This window comes from Alligator mississippiensis, chromosome 3, assembly GCF_030867095.1.
Source record: "Alligator mississippiensis isolate rAllMis1 chromosome 3, rAllMis1, whole genome shotgun sequence".
Classification (NCBI taxonomy): domain Eukaryota; kingdom Metazoa; phylum Chordata; order Crocodylia; family Alligatoridae; genus Alligator; species Alligator mississippiensis.
The window spans coordinates 166,255,021-166,274,973 of record NC_081826.1 but is presented as its reverse complement, the minus strand read 5'-3'; the positions used below and the strand labels follow the sequence as shown (position 1 = coordinate 166,274,973).

At 45.3% G+C, this 19,953-nt stretch overlaps 1 protein-coding gene across 1 annotated transcript in view; it reads right to left on the bottom strand.

Annotated features, from left to right (window-relative positions):
- Positions 1-19,953, bottom strand: part of MUSK (muscle associated receptor tyrosine kinase) — an 88,889-nt gene that overhangs the window by 46,550 nt on the left and 22,386 nt on the right. The window contains exon 6 of the mRNA XM_006270630.4: positions 2,596-2,720. Within this exon, the coding sequence (XP_006270692.1) occupies positions 2,596-2,720 (125 nt within the window). The remainder of the gene's footprint in view (positions 1-2,595; positions 2,721-19,953) is intronic.

The window sequence follows — 19,953 nt, the reverse complement described above, 5'->3', positions numbered from 1 at the left end:
ACACATTCACTTTTGATTCTGGAAATGCAGTCACATGCCTGCAGTGGCCCAGGCCAGAAGCTGTGGAGCACAAAAGTATGCCTGCCTGTTTGGCTGGAGCAGACAGCTTGGGTCAAGGCTAGCCCACCCATCCTGCAATACTGGGGGATAATGAGTTAACTTGAATCTGGAGGGGATCTGGGACAGAAGTTCAATTAAGTCTGATAGTACATCCATCCAGGTTTATCTTAAACTGGTTTTGGCCACTTTGAAAGTGGTTTATGTGCACTGAACTTCTGTTGTGTTACAGATTTGAACCAGCTTCTGATCACTTATAGTAGTTTGTGTGCAATTTCTCTCCCTGGCCAATAAGTTCTGTACAAGTCATTTGGATCTAGGATCTGGATTCCCAAATGAAAAGAATGCCTAGTATGCTGTTTGACCACTTGTATTCAGGAACTTGTGCACATGCGGTCCTGAGAAAATAGCCACATGACAGAGGTCAGCAACCTCCAGTATGCACGCCAGAACATGGCACAGAGGCCATTTTGCTCAGCGTGCCACAGCTCACTTGGGGTCTGCACAGCTTCCACCAGCCATGAAGCCCAGGCTGATCGCAGCAGTTGGTGGGGAGGCTGCAAGCCCTGCTACAAGCAGCCTGGGCTCCATGGCAGGCAGCAGCTGTCCAGAGTACAGGCTGGATGTGGCAGGCAGCCAGGAGGTTGCAGTCAGTGCACTGGGCTTTGGAGCCCTACCCCAACTCCATGACCAGTGGCAGCTGCATGCTCACTTCAGGGTACATGCCGAGGAAGGAGCCAAGTGGTGGCATTTGTGCGGGCAGGCGGGCAGTATGGAGCTGGAGGAGCTGGGCATCCACACTGAGTCTGGTGTGTTTGTCTGCATTGCCTTGGGCACGTGGCCCACAGAGCTGGACATGCCACATGTCATCATACTGAGGCTGCTGGGGCTGCAGTGCAGGTAAGCGGGCGGGGCAGGGCGGGAGTGGTGCTACAGCTGTAGCAGCCTGGGATCCCCTCCATGGGAGGCAGAGGCAGCTGCAGGCACTGCCTCCTGCAAGCTGCAGCCCCGGCAGAGGGACTAGCCACCCTCAACAGCCCAGCTGGGCAGGCTTCGTGTGTGCTGTCTCTGTGCTTTGAGGCTTGTCCTTGCCACATGTGCATCCTGGGAGGTGCACCCAGGTCAGGGCAGTGGTGCTATGGAACATCGAGCCACAGGGGGCAAGGGTGGGGTGGGCAGAAGCTCCAAGTCGGTTGAGGTTGGCTGGCTGCCCCACGCTTCTTCCCTGCTGTGTGCCCCGAGGCACATGTGCAGGTGCCATCACCACAGAGTCCGGGCTGCTCGCAACAAGCAGTGGGCAGTCTGCAAACAGCTGCACCAGGGTCCAGAGTCCTAGCCCAGTTCCACTGCCAGCACTGACTGAACATGTGCCTCAGGGTGCACAGTGGGGAAGGGGCTAGGGGCAGTACAGCCCTGGCTCCTCTCCCATCATGCTCCCCAAGGCATGCATGCAGCCGCTGCTGGCAGTGAGCTGGGCTGGGGTTCCAGAGCCTGGTGCAAGCTCTGGCAGGCTCACGGCTACCTGCTGTAAGCAGCCCGTACTCCGTGGTGGGTGGCAGGGGCTTGCTCAGAGCCTGGGCTGCTTGCAGCAGGCAGCCACAAGGCTGCAAGCAGTTGCACCTGAGTCCAGAGTCCCTGCCTGGCTCATTGCTGGCAGTGGCTACACGCATGCCTTGGGGAGCACAGCGGAAAAGGGGCAAGGATTGGGCCCCTTGCGGCTCCTCCACCATCTGCACCTGGCACGCCAACATCTTCAAAGTCCAGGATGAAGGGGTTTTTGGCACTTGGCCCAAAAACGTTGCCAACATACGACATACTACCAACTTCTTTCCCATTGGCAACCAACTTACAAAGCCTTTACCTCTGTTACCACTTCCCCAGAAGAACAGGAATGCTATCAAACCTTGTAGGCAGTTACAGGGTGCTCATCACCAACAGTGTCAGCAACCAGAAAGATGTACTTTCCCTCTGCCAAACAGTATTAAGCCTAGCTATAAAAAACAGTTGTGCAATATTGTCCAAAACTTTAATGCAGAAAGAGTGTGACTTTCAACGAAACAGAAGCTAGGCCACCTAATGGATATAGCATAGCCCCAAGTCCAGATACTGAGAAAAAAAGAGAAGAGAAAGAATAACAAATCCTTCTCCTTCCCTGCATAGTGTTCCCCTGAAGATCTTCTACCTTTTACTGCTGCTACCAAAGATAACATAAAAGGGATTGTAGGTGTGTGAGGAAAAAACCACTCAAGTACCAACTCCTTTAGTTCTGAAGGACTCCAGGAGACATTAAAAGAGGAATTCACACAACACCAAAGTGAAGCAGGTAACATTGTATGAGTATTATCCTCATTTTACAGAAGGGAAAGGGAGATGCAGGAAGGTTAAGATTTCCCTACGGTTGAACAGTAAGTCATTTAATAAGACAGGAATGGAACCCACAGATCCTGGCACCCAGCCTTATGTTTGAGACAGTAGACTGCTTCCGCTTGGTACTAGACTTTATTAGACCATACGTAAGTGCATAAAGAAGACACTTACAGCTTTTCCATTTTCAAGCCATGTGACAGTGGGAATTGGAATGCCTGTAGCTGTGCACCGCAGAGTCACCACAGACCCAAAGGTGACATTGTGGGATTCAGGAGCCTTCAGGATTCTGGCATAAACTGTTAAGAAGACAAAGGTACTAGTTAAGTGACTATTTAAAGCTGAGACTCAGACACTGTTCTGACATGCATGTGTTTCCTCTTCAATAAATCTTATAATAGATAATAGCCCCAGCTCTACAATAAATAAAAACATAGCACAGATGCTCCAGTGAAGGAGATGAAGATCATGGGGATAAAGTCTCTAAGAGGCAAGAAGGTACCATATATGCTGAGCATTAAAGGCCAAATTTTGCTTTCAGACTTTTGTGCACAACTCCAATTGACTTCAGTGAAGAGCACAGAGTGCAGCAAGCAGACGGCAGCATTTGATGCAGTGAGATAATGAATGCATAGAACTAAAAGTATGATAATTTTACTATTACATGGCAAGCTACGATGCCCATGCTGAATGACCTCACCTCCTGTCTATGAAGAGTGAAACTTATTTTAAGCAGTCATGCAAGAGACCTGCAGAAATCATTCAAATGCCATTAACAATATAGGACCGAGGGAGGAGTCTCTGTACCTTTTCTAATTCTACTACATCCTTTTTGAGATGTAAGGATCAGGACTGCACACAGTATAGGCGCACCGTGGGTTATATAATGGTATGATGATTCCCCATTTTGTTTTCAGTTCCCTTCTCAATGAACACTTTATTATCTTTTTCGGTTGCTTCTGCACATTGTACTATTTTAAAGGACTATCTACAATGACTCAAAGGTCCCTTTTCTGAGGTGTAATAGCTAATCAGAACCCAACGTCGTGTATGTACAATTCAGATTATTTTTCCTCCAGTGCATTACCTTGCACTTGTTGACATTGAAGTTCATTTGCCACTTGTTTGCCCACTCACTTAATGTGATCAGATCTTTCTGCAGCTTGTCTCCCATCAGCTTAGCACTTGACCACTCAGAATAATATGGCACCATCTGCAAACCTGGAGATTTCACTGTGCATCCCCATTTCCAGATCCTTGATGAAAATGTTGAACAAAATAGGGCCCAGCACAGCTCCTTCTGGGACCCCACTTTTGACCTGCCTCCATCTTGAAAAATGACTATTGAGTCCTACTGTTTGCTTCCTCCTTCTTAACTATTTCTCAAGCCACAAAAGAACCTTCCCTCCAGTCCTGTGGCAGTGCAGTTTTTTTAAAAGCCTTCAGTGAGGGACCTTGTTAAATGCCTTTTGAAAGTCAGTATACATTATGTCAACTGGGTCCCCCTTGTCCACATGCTTATTGACACCCTCAAAGAAATCCAGCAGCCTAGTGAATAAATACATGTCAAACCCTTACAAAAAGGATTTGATATATATTTATTCAGTTTACCCACTTTATTTATCCAGTTTATTCTGGGTTTGATGAGTGTTTATTCAGTGTCTCACACAGCGTATCTCCGACTGGAGCCTCTGAGAACTACCCCAGCAGCTGCTTACCTATATAAATACATAAAATATATATGTATATACACGCACACAGAATTTTCAAAGGGCTTACCTTCCATTTAGGCAACCAGCCTCATTATCAACATCATAACAAATAATGTATAATGTTAACTACCTCTCGGTACACAATGGACTCCATCACTAGAGGAAGTGCATAGTATCCAGGGAAGTCACAGACCTACTAGGTTAGGTAACTAACTTGCATCTCCCCTGCAGTCCTGATGTAAATGGGAATGCTCCCACTTTGTCAAGTCAGGAATGTGTTTTATCTTCTGTATTGGTGCAGAAATTTGCACATCCTGTCCCCATGCTATGTGTGATCCATAGTTAAATGCAGGACTACAGTCTCCAAGGGTGTGTCTACACATGCAAAGGCTGCAGGGTGGGTTTACTCTAGAGTTAATTCCTCTACAGTAAAAGCACGCTGGGCAGGCGTATACATGTGCGGCGAGGTGGAAGCAGAATGTCTGAAACAGGGCAGTCCCCAGCCATGTCCAGGCAGCACATGCAGACTTCCCCATGCAGCCTGGGCTGGCCAGGAATTGTCCTGGTCAGGGGCTGGTCCCAGCCAGCTCCAGGCTGGGTGGGGAACTCTCCCTGTGCAGAGAGCTCCCAGCCCCAGTCTGCAGTTGCAGAGCTGGGTCTGGGAGCTCCCTACTGCAGGAGCAGGGGGACAATGTCCTTGCTCGAGCTCTGGTGTCAGAGCCCACCCCAGCAGCAGGCAGCTTCTGGGGATAGGGAGCAATCTCCCACCCCAGCTGCCCAACTGACCGGGAGCAAATTTGCTCCTGGTCGGCTACCTACACATGCTGTACTGAGCAGTAATTACTCACGAGTACATTTTCTCCTTGTATTTACAGGTAGCAGATATACTCGTGATTAGAGCAAATTACTGTTCAGTAAGCATCTGCATGTGTAAGCATGATGCTTACTACACAGTAATATAATCTTCAGTAAAATGTCTCATGTAGTTGCACCCTAAAACTGTTAATTTTGTCCCTTTTCCTGCTTCTGCTAAGTTACAGAGAATGAGAGAGAGAGAGAGAAAATTCCACATGCACGATCTTCAATAACAAGGGGAAAATCTACTCTTAACTCTCCTCTAACCAAAGCACTTTTCAGCCACTCCCACACTGGGAACTACCCCATCTACCTCTTTCAGATCCTTCCATCTAGCCTGAGTATAACCCCCCATTTGCATTTAGCAACAAATTGTGATCCCCAGCAGCAGTTTACAATTGCCTTAAGGATTATGACATCCAAGTGGAGATCCCACGCTGTAAGTAATAGGATCTACATTAAAATTTGCCAAACTGGAGGTGCTAAAGAAGCTGTCTCCTAATTCATCTATTTCATAGACATTAGGGCTGGGAGGGACATCGCGAGATCATCGGGTCCAGCCCCCTGCCCGAGGGGCAGAAAGTCAGCTGTGGTCAAATGACGTCAGCAAGATAATCATCCAAATGCTTCTTGAATGTGTCCAGAGTAGGTGCTTGCACCACTTCTGGGGGGAGTCTGTTCCAGACTCTGGAGACTCAGACAGTAAAGAAGTTTTTCCTTATGTCCAGTCTAAAACGGTCTTCCAGCAGTTTGTGACTGTTAGACCTTGTCTTCCCTTGTTATTTAATAAAATGGAAAAAACTGAATTTCTTACTCATATTAATGAGAAATTAAATCTGTCCAGCCACAGATCAGGCCAGCACACCAAGCTTTGTTCCCAAACTCCCTAATAAATGTGCTTTTATTTTATATGTTTCAGGCATGTTGATTATAGCCAAGTTGGTCTGAGGACATAGGCAGACAAGGTTCTTTGGGTAAATGTGATATCTTTTATTAGACTAGCTAAATAGTTGGAAAAATTGTTCTTTACAAGCTTTCAGGCACAAATACCCTTTAGGCATAGAAAGTCTGCTATTGTTTGTGTACTCTCCTAGGTGAAATAGAAGCTTAAGCCAATATGCAAAATGCAGGTCAATGAAACTTTTGACCAGTGGTAAAATGTAGCTGGTAAAATGTAGAGAGCTTACCTCACATTACCAAATGGCAGGTCGGTTGTAATATGCCATAAATCCAATGTCAATATTTAGTCTATGATTATTTTGTATCTAGTACATTTATGAAGTGAAGTTTCTAGGCTCATCTACTAAAGATGTTTTGTAAATTCCCTTTGAGGATTAGATTTGAGAGATTGGAGAGAGAGTGATTGCCTTGTGAGAAGTGCCTCCCCGCCCCCGGTAATTGGGTATTTTTGTCTTTAATAGATTTTTGGCATGTATTGTTTCTGGTATGCAGTTGTTTGTTTTTTGCTATGTAGTTTCCATCAGGTCATTCTGTGCACTGGATGAGATATATTACATTTCTGGAGGTGCAGGTATAAGATCCAGGAATAAGAGTGGTAGAGATGTGTTAGCAGGTTTTACATTTCTTCCCTGGAACTTATATGGAAAACCCTCGAACAGTTGCAACACATACTAGAAAAAGACCCAGTTCTTAAAGAGATCTTTCCAGAACCACCCATCCTAGCCTTTAAACAGGCACTCAACCTCACCAACCTCATCAGTAGAAGCAAACTTCCTATGGCCTCAAGCACACCAAATAGATCCAAACCATGCTGGGACAGAAATATAAAACCTGCCAACACATCTCCACCACTGCCACAATAACTACACCCCACAACAGAACCATCACCATGGTTAATCTAGTAAAACCATGGGTTTGGGGTTATTTTTCATTTTCCCCTGCAGTTGTATACTCATTTACATATTTCTCTAATGGTGTGAGGACTCCTTACCAGTTTCCCTAGTATGGCCCAATTTTAATCTCTAACACCTTTATTATTCTGTCCTGGACTTCCCCATGGAAGAGAGCTTGCCAACTATGCTGAATTGTGTCAAACAGCATAAAAGTTATTTGAGGTGTATGTTGAAGGAAAAGGATGGAACCTCCAAATGTCTTTTCACATATGACCTTAAGTTAAGGCCAGTACTTCAAATATAAACAGCTACTACCACATTTCATTAGCCAGACCCCTGTCCAGAGAATTTCTCATTTTTCCCTTTACTTTGAGATGCCATTTTCACTACTGCCAATTTGGAAATAACCTGTTTAGGTATTCTGTATATCAGTAATTCTACAGGATGGGAGGGAACTATAAAACAATAATATTAGAGTGCCATTTATTTTCAGGAGTATTCTACATCTTCTGCAACATGCAGAATGGCCAAGATTTTAGAGACGGGCTGCCTAAAGTTAGCTCCTAAGGCCATATACAGAATCTGGAAGAAATGGCCTGGTTTTTCAAAACTGCCAAGTACTCTGGCACTCTCCCATTAACTTGGTGGGTGGTCAGCACTTCTGGAAATCAGGCCTACAACTTCACCAACCCAGAAGATTCAAAATAATGGAGTCAAACCCCCCAAAATCCTGATAGATTTCTTTAAAGTCATGAGTTTTAAAGAAAAATAATGTGGGTACTCTTTTTAGTTGTCTTCTGGTTCTCAAGATTGCATGGGCTCATGGATTCTTGTTTCAATCCTAGAAACTCAATTTTAAAAAATAAGTGAAAGGGAAAGCCTCCTATAATTACATAAACCCAGGAGCTGTAGATTTAAGCAATAAGGGCACAAACAGAAGTGACAATTTTTGCCCAATCTGGCCACAGAAAGTGGTCTATAGTTGTGACCAAGCACAAGTGTACGGCTGCAGCCCACTTAAAAATGGCAGATCAGATGAAAATCTGAACCCTTGTACATGAGGGTTCAGATGAAGTAATTTCAAAACAGCATCTTCTGTAACTTCTGTCTGCGCTGCCTGCCAGCCTGTCACTGTTTTAAGAGAGGGAGGGGGGAAAGGGAGCCGAAGAAGTTTGGTCTGGGGGGTTTTCAGCCCACACTAGGGGTTGGGGTGGATAGATTTGAGCCCTCTAAGGTGACTCCAATTCACCCACCCTGCCCTTCAGCCCCAGCTGGTTAACACCTAGAACAAGCTCCCTCTGCTGCCTTTCCCCCCTCCCATTCTGAAACAGGGACAGGCTGGGAAGGAAGAGGGGCCAGAGAAACTGGCTGCAGGCTCACAACCAACAGCTAGATTCCCCTCCCCCCTGGACCTAAGAGTGAAATTCTGTTTGGTCTGGAGGACTGTTGTAACTCAGAACATTTCCTGCAAACCATTCCCAGTTACATCAGGGAGCTACACTGCTGTCTGAGCCCTAACACTATCAACAATATGAGATTTGGGATACAATCATGACAAGTTGCAACACAAGGGCCCTCTTTGTTAGATGTCTGTTAGAAACTAAGGGCAGATCTCCATGGTACTCTTGAGACTGCTGCCAAAAACTGTGCCTTGCCCAGCTGTTTATGTTCTCCATGCTCCAAAGCTGACAATAAGGTGATGAGGACACTAAGGGACTTTACCCCCACATATCACTCTTCCAAAGCACATCAGTAACAGATTTTGAGACAGCTGGGGAAAATGGGGGTGTCTATACAACCTCCTCATTGCCTCAGTGCTGGATTTGCAGCATGCTTACTCTTTACAGAGGATTTCTTCAAATTCCTGGCTTTCTTTACTAACCTTCAGAAAAGCACTTATGCTTGCCATCCATGTTGCTCTCTGCAAGCAGGCAAACTTGTGTGCAAACACTCACAATCCATGCCACTAAATACAGTCCTATAGGTTCCCATCAGCCACATTCACTGAAGAAATTAGACTGAGCAGGGTCAGGAGAGGCAGTGAGACTTGGTGTTCAATTTTGAGGGTTGTGGGCAGAGGATAGGTCATATATAAACTCTTCATATATATATTACTAACCATTCTCAGTATTATCATTGGATCACTGCTTGTGTTTCTTTGTAAATGTAAAGTGAATGCACATTTATTAAGAAAAATAAAAGGTCACACACACACACACACACATATGACCTTCCCTCCCCCTGCCTCTGTGTTTGTGTGCGCAAAAATACACATACATATACACACAGTTTGTATATATTGGGTGTATATATATCTATATACATGCATGCAAATAAAAGCTGTAATGAGAAACATACTCATTTCTGTGAAATTGGGCAATGTCCACAAAATCCAGCAAAAAAATAAAAACTTACTAAAAATTAAATGCTGGCTCTCCAGTGGGAGCCAGCAGTCCTCATGGCCACTGCAGCCCAGCCACACAGCTGGCGGGGGGGAAGGAGGGAAGGGGCTGCTAGCACAAAAGGGAGCAGCCAAGATAGTTGCCCCTCACTGCTGACTGGCCTGTTGTGTGGCCCTGCCCCTTTCCACCAATCAGTGGTGAAAGGCGGGGCCACATGACAGACAGCTCTCTCAAGCAATCAGCAGTGAGGGGTTGGGCTATCAGGGCCCGTTAGCCAATTGGAGGTGTGGGGGGCACTGCCACGATAACCCCATGAAATCGGCCACCCCATCTACCCATGAAATCAGCCACCTGCCTCCTCAATTTGGGTAGGTCTCTAGCTATAACAATTTTACCTTATGACATTTCAAATTATTCCGTGTGAAATCCCAATAATTCTCCAAATACCATGTCTGAAAAATACATACATATATTCCATTGACACACTTTGCTCTGACTAGCACACTGAATTGAATACAGCGACTAATCTCATGCCATGACCCAGACCAGAAATTGACAAGAGAGGCACAGTCTCCATAGTTAACATGACAGAAATGGATCCCATCTTAGAAAACAAATTGCTTTTTTACGAAGTCTGATCTATGATTCTTCTCACAAAGATACACTCTGATTATGTATGGATCATTAAAAGCTATATGGAAGTTTCCAACCTTTATACATAAAACACAACCCACCGATCACCACTGATATGTATACTTTTTCCACTCCATTGCACAGTTGATAAGTACTCATTGAATCCAGTGAAATCCATTATTGCAACTTTGTACTTCATGGTTCTTACTAATTCTTAATGTTTATTTATACTGCAATAATCACAAGCAACAGCAAAACACCATTACCAAAAATGAGGTGAGATGCCACCACTTCTTCCTACTGCCTTTCTCACTCACTTCTGATTATGCTTCCTGGAAATGGGCTGGAAATTAGGTAGGTGCATGTGCACAGCAAAGTAAAAGGCCAGTCAAAAAGATGGGTAGAATCATTGTATGGTTATTAAGAAAAAGGCATCTGGTGATTATCCATTGATAATACTATGAATGGTCAACAACATTGTGCAGTTTCATTTACTGTAAAATTGCTGAGTAAAAGCCAAGTGTTTCCAACTCATTATTGTATCATGAGTCTTGTAATATTTTGTATTGTTCCAAAATCTCCGTCTCCTGGAGACAAGTGAATATGTGAATCTCTCAGTTTTCTTTTTTTATTTAAAGAAAAGGACATTTCTATCATCAAGACTAAAGGGAAATATTTGAAAGTGTCACTCAAGTGCATCATAAATGCCTCAAAAATGAGAAGACAATTTGACATCAACTCAAAACATAACATTTTTATAAAAATCTCACAATGGCAAAACCAATCTCATGACTGGGATGGGGCTCTTGACTCATGATTTTTTAATTATAAAGGCATGATTTTTTCATTGTAAATCTTACTAAAAAGAGAGACAAGCACAGCATCAGTGTCCAGAAGAATATCTTTTCAGAATATCAGCCACAGTGTCTAATATCACAGCCTGGTTTTTCTTAGCAAGGTACCAGCCTTGCAAAGTGTAACCTTATTCTAATTTGAGCTTCAAGTTTTATATAGAGTTGGCCAGATAGAATTAGTGGAGTGACTTGCTGAATGTTAAAAGTACCAATTGGCAAAGGACATTCTTAGCTGTATGATGCAAATATGTATAGCTATAATAACCAGGAGTAAAATGAAAATAGATAGCTTATATCCAGTGTAACTATATAAAACCTGTGTAGAGGGGAAGTACTCATTTCTATATACAGAGCAAATCCCAGATTCAAGGACATGCAAAGATAAGGTGTTCAAGTTACTTTCCCAAGGAAACGAACACAGCCATTCTTTTCATGCCAATGCTGTTCCACAAGTATGTGTGTTTTGGGAAAGGAAGACCCCTGTAAACACTAGCTTTTCTAAAATATGGAGACACACTAATGACAGCAAAGTAGGGGATCAGACTGTAACTGGCTAATGATTACCCATGTGAAACTAGGGACAGGTGCATATCTCCTGCATCTAGGACCAGCACCCTTCTTTTGCCCCACAAGAAGCAGTTTTTCACCTGTTAAAACTTCAGGTGTGCTGTGTCTGTAACTCCCATCTTACCTGCACGAGACTCTGCCAAGCCAGGAAATGGGCATTGGACTAGATGACCTCCTGAGGTCCCTTCCAACCCTAATTTTCTGTGTCTATATGAAACACAAGTGTGGGACTATCCAGAGTTGTTAAAGAAAATATTGGTTAAACATGCATTATTTAAAAATTAAGAGGTTTGGAAGGCTAAGTGAAATCAGTCAGCCTCTTATTAGTGTGGGTCAGAAGGAAATTTATCTTGGGAAGGAGATTATTCTATAATGGACCAGAGTTTCTTGCACCTTCCTCTGAAGCATCTGGCACTGGCCACTGCTAGTGGCATAATACTGACCTAGGTGGATCATATGATCCTGCACCTGTGTCTAAGCTATCTGCAGGTTCAAGTGAGTTGCCACATTACATGCAGCTGCATGTATGACACCTTTCAAAGGTGAGCCAAGGTCACTGAATTCCTCCTCGTAGACCCCCCAGCCAATAGCAGTAACTGTGGAAGGAAATGCAAACCTATTCCCAGCAGAAGTAAAGAGACTCAGGGGGAAGTAGAGACACATGGGGATCCTGGGGAACCTAGCAGGGACTATGGCATAGGAGGGAGTCAGGGGGTCTTTAGAGAAGAGAGTCTAGAAGATGGTTTTTGGTGAGGGTGTATGTTGTATTGGGTGAGAGGAGATCTCAGGGAGAAGAGAGGAGATCCCTGGGAAGCTTAGTTGAGGAGGCAGATATTAAAAGGCAGAGGTAGCCTGGGGTCTGTAAGGTTGTTGAGCATATGTACAACCATCCTTTATTTTGTGTTGCTTGTTGGTGTCCCAGTGCTCACCCCACATTACATTTCCCTTCCAGCCTACATCTCCCCAATCTCTCCTGCTCCTTGTTGCACCCTATAGCTCCTGGCTCTTTCCTTGGGGTTCCACATTAGCCTGGTGCTGACACAAGGGTAGAGAGGAGGATAGTCACTGAGCTGGGAACTGTGAAAGCAGTTGTCTAACCACACATAGCTGAATGCAGCTGGGTTACAGGCAGGCACAACAGGGCTGCCAAATGCATGTGTCATGCAAGATGCCTCTGATCCTTGGCAGGCTTGATAGCCCATTGCTTGAATATTAAAGAACTTCCAGGCTCCATTGTGACTATTATAGAGCTCAATTTCTGAGGTAGCCACTATGGAACAACATCATGTCTTATAGCGCCTGTTTTACAGGAAAACTGAGGCATGGTTATGGGGCCTCAGGGAGTATTTGACTGTAGATCTGTAAGATCCTAACAAGTTGGCTTGTCTTATCCTTTGTGCCATCTTTTGTCACAGTATATCATCACTCATTTCATTTCTTTCCTTGATCAGCAGTTGGTAGCAAGAAGAGGAATTCATTCTGCCAGACAGGATTTTCTTCCTTTCTTTATACTGCTTTCATTGCACAAGCGTGCAAGCAGCTAGAAAGATAAGAAGCAAGAGGATAATATTGACCAGAGCCTAATGTTATAATGAAAAGCTATAGCTATGAAGTATGAAAATGTGATCTTTCAAGAAATAATCAGACGGGCTTTCTTCTGTGCCATGTGCCACATGATTGTAGGGGAGGGGGGCGTGAAGAACTCAGAGCAACGACTGCCATGAAAAAAACAGATATTCATTTAGAGTTAAGTTTTCAAAATGGCTATTTGAAATTGTACTATCGTGTTTGGATTTTTTCCCCTGTAAAACCTAGATTTCTGTGATAGGGAACAGCAAGAAACTTGTAAGACAAAATGTAAAACTGAATGGGTTTAATGCATTTTAACCATAAAGCAGCATGAACCAAAAGCTCCATGTACTCTAGACAATAATGAAAGTGCCCGCTACTGGGGAAAAAACAGAGAAGGAACTAGAGCAGCGATTCTCTACTGAGGTATTGCAAAATCCTTCTAAGAGTGCCATACAATATTAGCACTGTTCGGTGTGCAAATGGCTACACACAATTCACAAATCAACCCAGAGATTTCAAATAGGAATCCATAGTGTCAAAGGCATCTTACCTATTGCGGTCTTTCTGAGCCCTTTGCAACAGAAAGAATTGCCCTATTATTTTTCCATGATCAAAAAATGAGTGAAAGCTAAGAGCTGGCATTTTTTGAGGGATGCCTGGGGTCTAACAAGGGGTAACCTGAGTCTAAAAAGGTTGGGGGCAAAAATGCTTCTTTTCAGTCCCAATTGCATCTCATTTTCAAAATGTGGTTATTTCAGCTAGTTGGTTCAAAGTAAACTTTTCCTCTGGTTTCAGCTCCACCCCCAGCTCCCGCCCCTAGGTACAGACATTCCTGAGCTCTGTGTGTAAATGAGGCTTATGCTACCTGGCTTGCCAATGTGAAGATACCAGCTCTGGTGATTTAGTCATGCAATACTGGTTTCTTTTAAAGTTTGGCTTTTGGATTATTGTGCTTATGTAACAATCCCATTTACTAAAAGGCTAAGTTTCTGGCCCTTGTGGTTGTACAGTGAGGCTTCAACATAAGACCTTGCATCACTATTTTTTTTAAATGTCATGATTTTTGACTGCATGAGGCCGTCCATACATCAGCTGTGCTCTAGATCTGTGCTTCCTCAGCTCAAGTATGTCAACAGCTAATTGCTGACTGCTGTTTCCCAGCCATGTTGGGAATAAAGCAAACAGTTGGTGCTTGTTTGTTCATGCTCTGAATTTTTTGTTTTTTCTGTGACATGCTCTGTTACTTTGTAATTAGGGTCACAGGCACCTCCCTAGTGCATCCAGGGCCTCTACACAGAAACATCACCATGGTGACTGCTGCAGGTATTTACTAAATAGACCAGAGCCTCAGTTATGCCCATGCAACCCTACTGAAGTCAGTCTTCTGTGCTGCTGAAACTGAGAGTTGGATCTGAACAAATGTCCATTGATGTTAACACGGATTCCTCCAAGGCTTCCCCATCTTGGAATAACCCTGTGCTGTAGCTAAACTGACATCAGCCAGTGTTACAAGTAAAACAACAACTTACCCAGGCCCTCGTGTACCTTAGTACAGGCTGCCAGTACTCAGTAGTGTAACTAGAGCTGGGCGACTGCAGCATGAGCCCTAGGCACTGCCTTTAATGGTGTGGTGGCAGGGGGATGTACTTCAAACAATATAGCTTATGCTCCAACCATGCATATTGGAAGCAGGATTCCCCTCCGAGTTCTCCTGCACTTGACACAGTCCCCTCGCGAACCCCTACCCCCCTCTGTCAACAGTGCCAAAATGGTACTTAACAATAAGCATAACAATAAAGTGTCACATCCTGTCCTCTGCCCTGGAAAAATCTAGGTCAACTCCAGCCATCTACCGTTTCTCCAGATTTAGTCCAAAATGTCATATATAAAGAAATGATTTTACTGGTCAAAGAGAATGTGGCTCACAAAGGCTAGATGTGTACAGTGAAGTACTAGCATGGATATATTTTCTTCCTGGCAAGCAGGCTGCATCTGGCACTATTACAACCTTCCCAAAGAAGGGCTATCTTCTCTCTTAAAGAAAGCTCACGCAGCTGGCTGGTTAGGATTTGTGCCCTAGCTTCCTAAAAGATGCAGTAGCTTAAACATATAAGTTCCAGGAACCAAATAACACCTGGCTGTCTTGGCTTTTTCATCCACTCAAATGATGATTTGTCACCAAATTAAGTCTTTTCCCAGAATGCATACCATGGTCTGTGTCAGCATGTCCCATTCATCTATCTCGTGGCTGAAGCAGACTCCATTTCTACCAAAGGCTTTCTGCCTCAGATAGGTGGTAAGAGATAACTTTCTGGTTCAGAGTTGACCTTCATTTCAGGTAGCCTAGATACTATGGTGACTGGCCTTATATAGATTAATAGAATAACTAGATTAATAAATTAGATGCACCCTCATGATCCAAACCTCTGACCCTCCCTCTCCACAGTCTTTCTCTCTCTATTGGTCTCTTACCTCTGTCTAGTATTTTTTCTGGCAGACCTGTTTATACTCTGGTACTTGCAGGATGTATAAAGAGGAGGTGGGGGGGGGGTCATCCGCACATGAAATGAATGCACAGCAACATGAAATGAACGCACTTTGCACTGGAGTTTATTGCTCCCGAGAGCCACATTTACAAATGCACCCACTGGCAGGAGTCCTCGGGGCTGCTCTGACCTGGCTCATTGTGCTGCGGAGGGCACGAGGGTGCTTCAGTGTGGGGCTAACTGGCAGGCAGCCTCCACACTGAAGCAGCTTCATGCCCCAGTCAGCCCATCACCATCTATACATGTGTTGCAACACAATAAAAAACTTTGCCACAAGATAGCATTTGTATTTATAAGTACTGTCCTATGGCACAGTTACTTAGTTTACTGTAGCCTAATAGGGCCATGTGTGTAGATTCGGAGACTTTACTGCAGAACTAATTAGGCAGCTCCACAGTAAACATCTCATGTAGATGTGTCCAGAGATTTCCAATTTAGTCTCTGTTTGGCCTAGTGGGTCCCCTTGCTTTCTCTCATTAAGCTGTGGCTAGCAGGTCTGGTCTTCTTAGGCCTCATTCTTCCAAGGGATCACAGTCAAGATAATAGAGTTTCTAAAGGATCTGCTCTTGACAAGAGGCGTAGTGGTCTGGCATCCAGTTACACATTTTTTCCAGCAATTGTGTATTTTACATGCATGGTTATCTATCTTCCCAACATGACTATTTCTTATACTTAAATGCCTGCATTTTTACAGTAATGTAAGAATGAGGTTGTAACTGTGACGGTCCAGAAATTATGTGAAAGGCAAAGTGAGAACAGCCCTCCTCCCTTTTGATAATTGTGTCTGCTGCCCCTGAATAGATCTCTCACCCCTCCAACACCTGTTCTTTACTGGGCTGTGCTAGGCTTGTTCTGGTCAGACCTGACAAAGAATGTCTTGCATTCAAAAACTTGTCTAACTGTATCCCAACTCCACAGTTGATCCAATAAAAGATATCACCCTAAGAAATCCTTGCCTCTTGCATACATTTTTACAGAAAATGTAGTGATTTTATGACACAAGCTTACAAAATTTCTGAGATTAATTAAAAGTTTTTCCCAGACCATCTAACAAATTGAGGCTAGCTAACATTTTTATACTTTGTATCCTTAACTTTTCAAGTTGTAAATTTGCTATCTACTTTTTCCCCAAGCTTTCAGAACTCTAGTTGATTTGGAGACAAAAGTGGATAGACTTTTTGCAGATATAGAAATAGCTTCAGGTTCTTTTCAAAACAAAATCTGTACACCAGCTTTCTGATGGTCCCCCTCTCTAAAGGGATGGTTCACCAGGCAAGCTTTTCCTATTTCAAGGGCAACGCAGTTCTCACAAGTGGCTTGTGGAGGAACATATTTGTGGGCTGTGGCAGAACATTATTTTAGTAGCTAGTAATAAGCAATAAACTGCAGGCAGGAAGGGCTTCTGTCTACAAGGGCTGGAGCTTTACAACCATCATCATCCAAGTCAGAGGCAAACTGCTTCAAGGCTTGTTTTGATGTATTTGCTTTGAGTTATGTCAAAAAGAGGCACACCGGGAAGTGAATTATGAACATTTTGACTGAGGGTTGAATGAATCTGTCTGCATAAAGGGCAAATGGGTCTCAACCTTTGCCCATTCTTCAAACTGGAACTGACTTGGAAACATCCAGTAATCATGAAATCTTCAACCCCGATGTAAGTTCATATAGGCCAGGGGTGGGCAAAATATGGCCTGCGGGCCGGATTTGGCCCACAAGGCTATTCTATCCAGCCCGTGAGGCCCCTGAAAAATGTAGAAAATTAATATTTCTCTGCCCTTGGTTCCTGTCAAAAATGATGGGAGCCAAGGGCAATAGGACCCAGGGGAAGCCTGGTGGGCTCCAACAACAGCAGGGTCCACCCAGCCCTGCCCTCCCAGCTGGAAGCCCCACCTGGGGCTTCTGGTCTGGGAGTAGTGGCTTCCCTGTGCTGGAACCACAGGTAAGTCGGAGGCGGGGGGAGAAGGGTGTGGGAGAGAAGGGCGGGGGGGACCCCGGGCAGGGAAGGAGCGCGGGGAGGGGGATAGTGGCCCCTTCCCCACCCCGTGGCTGGTGCCCTGTGCTGCAGCTGCTCGCAGCCTGCATGGGGCTGGCTGTGCCTGTTCTGGACAGCCCTGTGCGGGCTGCAAGCGGCTGCAGCAGGGAGCACCGGCCATTGGGTGGGGGAGGGGCTGCTTTTCCCCCCGCGCTCAGCTTTTCCCTGGGCTCCTTCCTTGTGCAGAGAAAAGCAGCCCCTTGTCTGCCCTATGGCCAGCACTCCCTGCTGCAGGCACTCGCAGCCTGCACGAGGCTGTCCGGTGCAGGCACAGGCAGCCCCAGGCTGGCTGCGAGCGGCTGCAGCGGGGGGCACCAGGCATGGAGCAGGCAAGGGGCTGCTTTTCCCAACCCCCCCTGCACTCAACACCACCTTGTAACCTGGCCCCACTGCCAGGCTACCATCTGGTACTGAGAGCGGGGAAGAGTGGCTCCTCGCTCGCTGTGCGGCCAGTGCCCCACACTGCAGCTACTCACAGCCCGCCTGGGACTGCCTGGGACTGCCTGTGCCTGCTCCAGGCAGCCCCACGTGGGCTGCCAGTCCCTGCAGCAGGGAACACCAGCCATGGGGTGGGTGAGGGGCCGCTTTTCACTGCGTTCTGCAACAGCTTCTTCCCTGCCGGCAAGCAGATCGGGGCTTTGCGCTGTCCCCCGCCTGTACCGCGGGGCTGGGGGGCACTGGGTGGGAGTGAGTGGGGCACCAGTGGGAGCACAGGACCCACACCGGTGCCCCAGGGTCTGTGCCGGCGGGGCCCAGAGCACGGTGGCAGGAGCACGGGGTCCCAGCTAGCAGGGGCTCTATTGAGCTGGGCCAGCTCCCCCCTCCCTGCTGGTGCAGCCCAGCCCAACTCCACAGACCCCTGCCAGCCTGTGCCCCACTCTGGGCCCCACCGGTGCTGGCCCTGGGACATTAGTCCCAAGAAATTGGGACACTGGTCCCAAGATGGTGACCAGGGGACAGGGCACCTGTCAAGGGGTGGGGCTACCCATGCAGCCCTTGACAGCCTGCCAAAACTGGGTAAGCGGCCCTCCGCCCGAAATAATTGCCTGCCCCTGATATAGGCCCTGGAACCTGATGTCAGTTGAGTCTCTGGTGGGTTTTTGTTCATTCCCCTTCTATCACTCAGTGCCTCCTCCAGCTGAAACAAGCTTCCAATCCTTTTGTGGCTTGCTGATTACTAATTTCCATGCATGAGCCCTCTATCTCATGCCATCATGTCAATGCTTTTAGAGCTATCACCAAAGCTCAGTGTACTCCAGGATGAGGTTGATGTACTTCTATGGTACGGTCTGGGTTCTGCCCCATTCTGGTGCCTCAGACAGGAGATTCAGCATAGCTTCTGATACAAATGGAGACTCTTACTGAGCCAGTACAGCTATGAATAACAGAAGTAGTGTTCCCCATGCTCTTTCCTTTGACATTTAATTCTATTTCTTTAAAATTAGCAGGTGTTTTTAATAAACAACATGTCATACTGACACACAATTGCTGTGTAGCAATTGTAAAGCAGGGAAATTGGAGGGTTTGGAAGCTGAGTGGGACACTGTGCACCTGGCTACTGAGGCGGTAGGGAGGCACTTTGGGATAAGCACAGATTCTTCATTTCCAAAAAGAGGGGCATGTCTTTCAGGAATTTTATAATGAGAGGCAAGGATTTCTTAGCGTGATATATATTTGACCAACTCTGTAGTTGGGATAGTTAGACAGGCTTTTGAATGCAAGGCATCTTTGTCAGGTCTCACCACCATAGGGATTTTATATACAGATTCATAGATTCTGAGGCCAGAAAGGAACATTGTGCCCAGCTGATCTGACCTCTAGCTATATAACAGAGGGCTTAGGACTTCCCTGAACTGTAATTTGACCTAGGCAGATCTTTAGGAAAAAAAGTCTTCACTTGCCAGCAACAGGTAATCCACTACAACTTTCAGTAAATTGCTCCATGGATAAAAATGGCTTTTTTTCACAGCTCAGATTATATTGTAAAAATAAATTGCTCCAATAGAAAAATAACATTTGTACCTATCTTCTGTAAACAGAAGATAGATAAAATGGTACTGAGAAATGGTCTATTCTAAATGGTTCTGAGCTCACATTTACACCTTTAATTTTATTCCTCTTTAGAGTGAGATGAATTTAGCACATTTATTTATCCTTTCTAGGTAATGTCTAAAATGGTACTTCCTTTTCTCTAGAGGACTTTTTGATCTGTACATAAAGAGGTTCTCCAAATACATAACTGCTCCGATAACCAGTGTGCTATTGAATACAGGTTCCTCTGTTCTGAATACTTAATTGTCCATTTAGCTAGTGCACCTGCTATAGCAGTTGTACAAGGTTTACTTCTGTAATATGCTAGGCAGAGGTGTAGCACATGAATTACGCACCTGACCCAAACCTCTCTCACCCTTCCCCACTAATCAGCAAGCAGTGCAGCAGCAAACAGTGGGCATTGGCAGTGTCACGTAGAGCAATGTGTTCTGGGAACTGTAGCTCCCTAGAGCGA